The following is a 10,017-nucleotide window of genomic DNA, read 5'->3' on the forward strand; positions in this document are numbered from 1 at the left end:
GGGTGGTGTAGCGTACAGCGCTAACTGAGCTAATGTAATACTAACAAAGCCTGTCGTATCGGGTGGTGTAAGTACTGCGCTAACTGAGCTAATGCTAACACAACCCCGTCAGATCGGGTGGTGTAGAGTGCTACAGCTAACTGAGCTAATGCTAACACAACCCCGTCAGATCGGGTGGTGTAGGGTACAGAGCTATATGTTTCTTTAGTTGATCATATCCTTGTCTTCGACTTAGGAGAATGAAAAATATAAATAAATCTCTCAATGAAACCTTGCAGATCCAAACCAAGGAGCAGATGACAAAGAAGAGGGAAAATATCAGTTTGGAAGGAAGGACTCATTATAATTCCTGTTTTCCCAGATAAAAGCAGTCCTAAAATTAGTTGTTTTCATAGATGGCACGTATTTAAAATATTATTTTTTCCTCGATAAAAGCACCACAGAAGTCCAATATAACTGAGTTCTTATGACGTGTTCTTGTACATCCAGTCTTATAGTTGTGGACTGCTAAGTGGAGTGAGGAAATGTGAGTTATTCAGCTAGACATAAAATGACCTACATATCTCATATCACAGTCTTGTCTTGTCCTATTAAAGGCGTATCCAATACAAACACCACACACACACCCATGAGGCAGTAGACCCTGCTTCTTCACCTTAAATACTCAAACATACATATTCCCATGCTGATTTATATTGTAATGTTTACAAAATTAAATTTAAAAATATTTATTTTACATTTACGTACTAAATAGTAGAATTTATATTAACGCTGGAGTTGGTGTGGTTTTCGGGTGTTAAGATCAAAGTTGATTTAATGTAATGTAAATGTATTTGTCAAGCACATTTAAAAGACAACAACAGTTGACCAAAGTGCAAAAAATATATTCAATGTATTTAACAAAACATTGAAACAATAAAGTCAAGCTAATGCTTGTGTGTGGTTGTGGAAAAGGGGAAGGCTACCCACTCACCATGTTGACTTCGGATATCGAGTCGATGCTGGCGATGTTGATGCTCATTCCTACGATCACTGGAAGACCTAAAAGAGAGCAGGCAGAAGAAGAGCAGAGAGTGGTTACCAATACATCCTCAACTCTCCTACATTCAGGGAAAGACCTTGAATAACACTGGTCCAAACAACTAACCATGCTAATATCAAAGCTAAGTGGCTAACCCAAATCTAACAGAACATACATAGAACATACATACATCTACAAAACGTATCCACAAACAAAAGGGGTCATTCTTTTACATTTAGAAACATCGGACAACCAGTTGGCAATTTGATCCGTTGATTCAAACAAAAGAGCTTTTTGTTGAAAAGCAGCAACATTTGATTGGAAGAAAATATATGGAACCGGCCTTGAACTGCAGTGGAAATTAAAGAGAGAGATCGTCAGCTAAAAGCCATCATGTCGACACGTAGAAGACTTTTCTCCATAAACTGCTACAACAGTGTTTCGGCGTACAGCTGTGCGTTTCATCCATCCTCTCCTGGAGGAGATGGGAGCCAGCGGGGGCCATCCTGTTCTAGGCCAACATACACCCAGCCGCCCCCTCTTCATTCTGCCCGCATGTAAGAGCATCCCGCTAATTCAGTTACGGGGACGGAGTTAGCAGCGAGTCAAGCGATGTCAGGCCCAGGGGGGTGGGGCGGCGGTCTCACCGCGGGCGAGGTGGCGTCCGACCCCCCTGAACTCTGAGCGCGTGCAGATCTCCACGCCGTCAATCCTCACATCATCACCGTTACCGCCCGCCGCCTGGCACCGGGCCAAGGAAAAGACAAGTTGCGGCAAATATTCCAATCTCTGGAGGAAGGTCACCGCCCGCCTCCGCCCCCCCCCCACCCATCCATCTCCCACCTCCTCGGTGTCACCGCCGGGAAACGGACTAATAAATAAGGGCATGCTGTGGTCCCGGGCCGGCACCCGCTGGGCAGGGAGCAGATCCATCACCGCGATGAGCACTTATCACTTAGAAAGCCCCGTCACTGAGACAATGCTTCATTCAGACGACTGCTGTTGTTGTGGGCGTACGTACACACCGCCTCGCATGTCGTCCCAGCATGCATTAGGGCTGGGAGAATGCTCTTCTGTCAGAGCATAAATCCAGACGGTCCTCATGGCCAGCGAGCCATGTGGACCGTCCTCTACCATGCGTACGTTTCAGGACCTTTTAAACTCTGCTTTGGTCACGGACCACATAGTACACGTGCACTCCCTCACAGGGTGATACTGTACGCTACTTGTCAGCTAACCGGGATTCATATAAAGCGACTTACAGCTAATTCAGACATAGGTACGAGGGAACTAGGAGGTAAAGGTAGAAAGGGGACATTGGGGATCGAACCCTGAACCTTTCCCCAGTGAGTCAAACCCCCTCACTAGGCGATCGGAGACTATCCAGTCTGCGCGCTGAAGCCCATATTCATCCAGCATCCATCTTAGTGGTCATTAGGGCGGAGTGGGAGAGCCTTCTAGAATGTTTGGAATCCACGACGACTATATTGAACATGTTTAGCTCTGCGTTCGTTCCATTTCTGACCCAGGCAGCATTTAAAACCCGTTTCAGTTGAGTTGCCATCCCCCGAAGGTTCTGGAAGGTTCCCCCTGCCGCTGGGAGGACGAGGTCCGTGGTCTCCTGTGTCCTTCAGGAGGTCTGTGGTCTCCTGTGTCCTTCAGGAGGTCTGTGGTCTCCTGTGTCCTTCAGGAGGTCTGTGGTCTCCTGTGTCCTTCAGGAGGTCCGTGGTCTCCTGTGTCCTTCAGGAGGTCCGTGGTCTCCTGTCTCCTTCAGGAGGTCCGTGGTCTCCTGTGTCCTTCAGGAGGTCTGTGGTCTCCTGTGTCCTTCAGGAGGTCTGTGGTCTCCTGTGTCCTTCAGGAGGTCCGTGGTCTCCTGTGTCCTTCAGGAGGTCTGTGGTCTCCTGTGTCCTTCAGGAGGTCTGTGGTCTCCTGTGTCCTTCAGGAGGTCTGTGGTCTCCTGTCTCCTTCAGGAGGTCCGTGGTCTCCTGTGTCCTTCAGGAGGTCTGTGGTCTCCTGTGTCCTTCAGGAGGTCCGTGGTCTCCTGTGTCCTTCAGGAGGTCTGTGGTCTCCTGTGTCCTTCAGGAGGTCTGTGGTCTCCTGTCTCCTTAAGGGGACAGCGAGCTGTGGAGTTCTCCGTCCGGGCCGCGTGGACCAGGTTCCAGCGACTCTGGAGGAAGGTGGTTATGGTGCAACGGCCTGAAACCCTTCCCTCCCTCCCTCCCCCCTCTCCCCCTCAAACAGAGGGACCCGAGGTCGTGCAGAGGTCCACACGACACTGGCACTTCATCACTAATGTAGGGCAGAACTCCCCCCCCCCTCCCCCTGCTCTCCTCTCACATGACACCACGACCGTCCAGCTACACACTTCCTCCTCGGCCCGACATCACTTCCTCTCCCGCGCGGCAACGGCACTATGGATATGCGTGTGAGGCTCGTCCGATGAGGATGCATTATGCATGCCGGCCGCCAGATTATGCTCGGTGACATTTGCCCCGTCTCCCTGGATCGGGGGGGGGGGCACTGAGGGTATTTATACCCTGGGTGCCCCCCCCCGTCTCCCTGGATGGGGGGGGGCACCCAGGGTATTTATACCCCTCGGGGGAGAGGAGGCTCTGTGCTGCTGACCTTTGACCTGCACATCATCGGGATTCTGATTTATCCGTTTCTAATCTTATTTATTGTATTTGTCTCAGACCTTTTCTTGGGTACTCCTGAAGATAAATCTAAGACATTACTATTTTAAAAAATGTTATAATATGATATCACTGTATGGTTGCATTAATATAATGATTATTATGATAATAAGTCCTCAGACCACCCAGGACAGCAGAGATTATTACATATCAACATAACTGTATTGTCATTTGTACTCTGAATGGCGCAGTCGCTCGTAATGGCACCGTTCAATAAGCCACTGGCAGCAGCTCTGAGGGTAGATAGACCCGCTGGGCCTGCGTCTGGAGGAGAAAGGTTAGGAATTAGCATATTCCTCTCCCATCATTTGCATATCATTGCATATAAAACCCTGAAGGGTTTAAGGTCGCAGAAGCTCCGCCCCTTCAGCGCAGAGCGGCGGTGGTCCTATGAGGGAGACATCTGCACGCGGACGTCACGAGACAAACGCCCGCCGACCTCGCTGCCAACCTCGTCACCGAGTGGTGACATCACCAACATCCCATCGGAGAAGGACTCCGTGGCTGTCTGAAGCACCAGGTGTCCCCTTCCTGAATCCTACGCTGTCCAGAGCTGGCGTGGTCGTGGTGGGACAGACGGGAGGCGATGCAGGAGCCGCTCAGAGCAGACGAGGGACAGAGCGGGAACATGGGACATGGCGGTGTTCCGGTACGACATGGCTCTGGGAACACTCTAGCCCTCCGACTCCTCGGTCCGGTTTCATCAGCGACTTCCTCCCACCTCCGCTCCCGCTCTTACAGTATTGATCGAGGAGGCCGGGGGGCCGGGGGGGGGGCCGGGGGGGGGCCGGCCTCAGACCCACTGCCTCCATTAGGGCGCCTCCAAGCTTGGCCTCACTCTGGACTCCAAACTACCAGCGAGCGCACAGACCTTGACTGAAAGCCTCGGTCCTTCCACCGACGCCGCCTCCCTCCGCCTGCTACAATAAATGCCCTTCAGTGTTTCCATATTCCCTGACCCATCACTTTCTCAAATAAAAAATAGAAAGAACCATCACAAAAAAAAAAATGTGAGACCATTTTCCAGCACCCCGTGAAAGCAACCAGAAACAGTTTCCCCCAGAGATGTCAAAGTACATTCGTTCATGAGATGAAAACAGAACGCGGAGAAAGTCCCTCTCTCCCTCCATCCCCCCCCTCTCTCTCTCTCTCTCTCTCTCTCTCTCTCTCTCCCTCTCCCTCTCGCTCACTCTCTCTCTCTCTCTCTCTCTCTCTCTCTCTCTCTCTCTCTCTATCTCTCTCTCTCTCTCTCTCTCTCTCTCTCTCTCTCTCTCCCTCCATCCCCTCTCTCTCTCTCTCTCTCTCTCTCTCTCTCTCTCTCTCTCTCTCTCTCTCTCTCTCTCTCTCTCTCTCTCTCTCTCTCTCTCTCTCTCGCTCCCTCTCCCTCTCTCTCCCTCTCTCTCTCTCCCTCTCTCTATTGCTTTCTATTTCTCCAGCTCTGCATATTTTGACCCGGCTTCAGTGAAACAGAGGAATCCACTTTGTCACTATACAGCCTCCGAGAGTAAAACCATTACCCGCGACCGCGCTTCACAAGACGGGGAAAGGGGGAAAATACGACACTTCAGCAAAAGCACATTGAAGTAGTCTCCTGTCAATTTGGCCTAACTTAAAACACGCTGTAGAGGCAAGAATTTAAAAGGAAACCACCGCATTCGGCACAAACAGCTAACCCGCGACGGACAGAGAGTGATGCTGCCGGTGTTGTATCAGCGTTATTGAACGATAACTCAAAAGCAGGACAAGATTGTTCGCTGTGCGACGATGGCAAAAATAAAAAACTGGTGGCGTTTGGCTGTGTTCCTACAGAGGTGCGTCTCCTCACGCCAGCCGACACACAGTGTAGCGCCCTGTTGATCACGCCATGCCCTCGATTCAGTCGACTCAAATGTAGTGGGCCCCCACACACACACACACACACACACACACACACACACACACACACACACACACACACACACACACACACACACACAGACACACACAGACGAAAACCTTCTGATAATCAACTCATTGCTTAGCAACAGTGGTTCCATAGCAACTGTGGAGTATTTTCTGTGCTCTCCCTGTTCAGCAGCGCGGTGTGCTGGCTTCAGCCGGTCTGTGTCCATATTAGGTTTTTTTAAACGCTACGGAATGATTTCTGTTGAGATATCTTTATGGGAGACAAAAAAAACACATTGGATGAACCAACTTGCTGTCTCACACTACATGCCGTAAATAACCCCTCACCACCATTTCCTCCATCATCACCACGTCACCAAAATGGTGGAGGGAAGGGGGCTGCTTTGATTTTCTTTGTGTTGTGTTTGTGTTTGCTTTCGGTCGATCCCACATCCTTTAAACTCCCGCTCCACGTCTGTGGAGGGCGATTATAGTGAAGTGTAAATGGGACGTTTAGATTATACATTTACTGTGATTCTACTCTCATTTATTTCTATCTAACCGTCCCAAACCAGAGTAACAGTGGGCAGAGAAGACACAAAGGTCTTAAGAACAGAGTAGAGACAAAGGTCTGAAGAACACAGAGACGCACTCGACGACCCACCAGAAAGCTAACCCCAATCGAAACACTAGTTTAAACCCTGATGGAAACACTAGTCTAAACCCTGATAGAAACACTAGTTTAAACCCTGATAGAAACACTAGTTTAAACCCTGATGGAAACACTAGTCTAAACCCTGATAGAAACACTAGTTTAAACCCTGATAGAAACACTAGTCTAAACCCTGATGGAAACACTAGTTTAACCCTGATAGAAACACTAGTTTAAACCAACCCTGATGGAGACACTAGTCTAAACCCTGATAGAAACACTAGTCTAAGCCCTGATAGAAACACTAGTCTGAGCCCTGATAGAAGCACTAGTCTGAGCCCTGATAGAAGCACTAGTCTGAGCCTGATAGAAACACTAGTCTTAGCCCTGATAGAAGCACTAGTCTGAGCCCTGATAGAAGCACTAGTCTGAGCCCTGATAGAAACACTAGTCTAAGCCCTGATAGAAACACTAGTCTGAGCCCTGATAGAAGCACTAGTCTGAGCCCTGATAGAAGCACTAGTCTGAGCCCTGATAGAAAACACTAGTCTTAGCCCTGATAGAAGCACTAGTCTGAGCCCTGATAGAAACACTAGTCTAAGCCCTAATAGAAACACTAGTCTGAGCCCTGATAGAAGCACTAGTCTGAGCCCTGATAGAAGCAATAGTCTGCGCCCTGATAGAAGCACTTGTCCGAGCCCTGATAGAAACACTAGTCTGAGCCCTGATAGAAGCACTAGTCTGAGCCCTGATAGAAGCACTAGTCTGAGCCCTGATAGAAGCACTAGTCTGAGCCCTGATATAAGCACTAGTCTGCGCCCTGATAGAAGCACTAGTCTGAGCCCTGATAGAAGCACTAGTCTGAGCCCTGATAGAAACACTAGTCTGAGCCCTGATAGAAACACTAGTCTGAGCCCTGATAGAAACACTAGTCTGAGCCCTGATAGAAGCACTAGTCTGAGCCCTGATAGAAGCACTAGTCTGAGCCCTGATAGAAGCCACTAGTCTGAGCCCTGATAGAAGCACTAGTCTGAGCCCTGATAGAAGCACTAGTCTGCGCCCTGATAGAAGCAGTAGTCTAAACCTGATGGAAACACTGTTTAACCCTGATGGAAACACTAGTTTAACCCTGATAGAAACACTAGTTTAAACCCTGATGGAGACACTAGTCTAAACCCTGATAGAAACACTAGTCTAAGCCCTGATAGAAACACTAGTCTGAGCCCTGATAGAAGCACTAGTCTGAGCCCTGATAGAAGCACTAGTCTGAGCCTGATAGAAACACTAGTCTTAACCCTGATAGAAGCACTAGTCTGAGCCCTGATAGAAGCACTAGTCTGAGCCCTGATAGAAACACTAGTCTGAGCCCTGATAGAAGCACTAGTCTGAGCCCTGATAGAAACACTAGTCTAAGCCCTGATAGAAGCACTAGTCTGAGCCCTGATAGAAACACTAGTCTTAGCCCTGATAGAAGCACTAGTCTGAGCCCTGATAGAAACACTAGTCTAAGCCCTGATAGAAACACTAGTCTAAGCCCTGATAGAAGCACTAGTCTGAGCCCTGATAGAAGCACTAGTCTGAGCCCTGATAGAAACACTAGTCTGAGCCCTGATAGAAGCACTAGTCTGAGCCCTGATAGAAGCACTAGTCTTAGCCCTGATAGAAGCACTAGTCTGAGCCCTGATAGAAACACTAGTCTAAGCCCTGATAGAAACACTAGTCTGAGCCCTGATAGAAGCACTAGTCTGAGCCCTGATAGAAGCACTAGTCTGCCGCCCTGATAGAAGCACTAGTCTGAGCCCTGATAGAAACACTAGTCTGAGCCCTGATAGAAGCACTAGTCTGAGCCCTGATAGAAGCACTAGTCTGAGCCCTGATAGAAGCACTAGTCTGAGCCCTGATAGAAACACTAGTCTGAGCCCTGATAGAAGCACTAGTCTGAGCCCTGATAGAAGCACTAGTCTGAGCCCTGATAGATGCACTAGCCTGAGCCCTGATAGAAGCACTAGTCTGCGCCGGGGCATGTCTTGGCGTTCATGTGTACCTCATCCCGGCCGTGGATAAGAAACAGAGAGCTGGACAATAACCTGACGGAATAACAGAGACACACTTTTGGTTGCAGAACAAAGAGATAGTCCCGCTGACGTTGGCTGTTTTTAAGGATAGGAACACGCAAAGAGAGCAAACAGCTAAAAGGACGTAGTTAATTAGTGATATGAATTGAATAGTAAAAATAATCATAATAACAACATTGTTAAGATGCCTCACGTGTAATGACTATAAATCCTTCCGGTAATGAATCATCTGTTTCATTACAAGAGTCTATTGTGGTGGAGGAGCATTGATCAATGGATGCTGCAGGCCGCCTGACACTTTCATGTAAGACACTGAAACACTCCCAAATGGAAACAATAAATCACCCGCAAACCTATTCATCTGTGGAGAATATGACATATTGTGATGGAATAACTGTTTACCGGATGCTGTTTATACATAAAATACACGCTCATGAATATTTATAATCTATACCAGATCAAGGAACACTTTCTGTTCTACTTTGCAGAAGAGCGTTGTTGGAGCGTGGCTCCACTCATGGAAATGGACAGTTTCTAACATGCCAGTTCTGCTGAAAAACGCCGCTTCTGTGGCCAATATTTGCCCCCCCCCCCTATTAATTCTTTAGTCCAGAGCCGCACACACCCCCCCTCTCCGGCCGTATGTTCCCGCTCCTATATCGGTCGTAATGTATGGAGCTCAGAGTGCTTTCTGCAAACAGCAGAACTCACTCATGCAAAGTTCCTGTGCAACCATTTGTATCAAAAGGCTTCCAGGTTTCCATTTTCTCCTCTTTTCATCGTTCCATTTTTGCGCCACAGTTATGAATTAGTTATGAAGGACACAGCCGAGTGTTTCCACGCACCACGCCCGTTCTGATAGTTTTAGTCGACTGCCGTGGAGCCGTGATGGATGGAAGAATGACCCACAAAGAGCGGAAGAGCGGTGTCCCACCGACCCAACGGAGCAGCCGTACCGCGAGCAGCGACCCTGTTGGGATTAGACACCTTTATCCATGAGACCTCCTGCGTCTCACCTGGAGACGCAGGAGGTTAGGGAGCAGTTGGGGGCTGGGGGACATTACCTTAGACCAAACCGGAGACTTTATTCTCCCAAAAGCAGAAGAAAGCCCTCCATTACACGTCTGAAGAGCTCTCTGAGTTTGTCCGGGTTGAATATGGGTCCAATCTTGTATCGGGTTGTATTTCCCCTTGTGTGGCTTCAAGATGGCCGCCTGCCAGGTTGAAGGTTGGACCACAGCGAGCGCGACAGAGGAGATGGAGTTCAGCGACAAACCGAGAATCCCAGGATGTCTGGTTCCTCCATTATGGGTTCTAAAGGCCCGTAATGTTCCCCAAACCGCCGACTCTCCTGCATTACCCTCGAGAGAGACGTCTGCTGCTCCAACATTTACACGGAGTAGAGAGGAAAAGTAGTCTTAAAAAAGGGTTTGGGAAACATAGAAAACACCTCAAATGAACCATAATGATTTGGATCCTCAGGAACCGAAAACCCAAATAATCCAAACAATAGCGTACGAGAATCATCTTCTCCTCCTTAGATTTGACTTTGTGCCAGTCAAAGGACTTCAGGAGATGCTAACTAACTAGTTAGCATCGAAATAGTTTAGCACCAAAAGTTGTGACACTTTATAATCAAAGTGACACACTGAATTCAACAAACATATCAGAACATTCTGAGGAATGCCTACA

At 48.6% G+C, this 10,017-nt stretch overlaps 1 protein-coding gene across 2 annotated transcripts in view; it reads right to left on the reverse strand.

The window, feature by feature from the left end:
* Positions 1-1,168, reverse strand: part of gabrb4 (gamma-aminobutyric acid type A receptor subunit beta4) — a 22,663-nt gene extending 21,495 nt beyond the window's left edge. The window contains exon 1 of one of the 2 annotated variants that reach the window (XM_060057746.1): positions 974-1,168. In XM_060057746.1, coding sequence (XP_059913729.1) covers positions 974-1,150 — 177 coding nt within the window. In that variant the 5' untranslated portion in view covers positions 1,151-1,168. The remainder of the gene's footprint in view (positions 1-973) is intronic. The other variant, XM_060057747.1, reaches the window with a different exon arrangement.
* Positions 1,169-10,017: the final 8,849 nt, after the last annotated feature.

Source organism: Gadus macrocephalus, chromosome 7, assembly GCF_031168955.1.
Source record: "Gadus macrocephalus chromosome 7, ASM3116895v1".
NCBI classification, from domain to species: domain Eukaryota; kingdom Metazoa; phylum Chordata; class Actinopteri; order Gadiformes; family Gadidae; genus Gadus; species Gadus macrocephalus.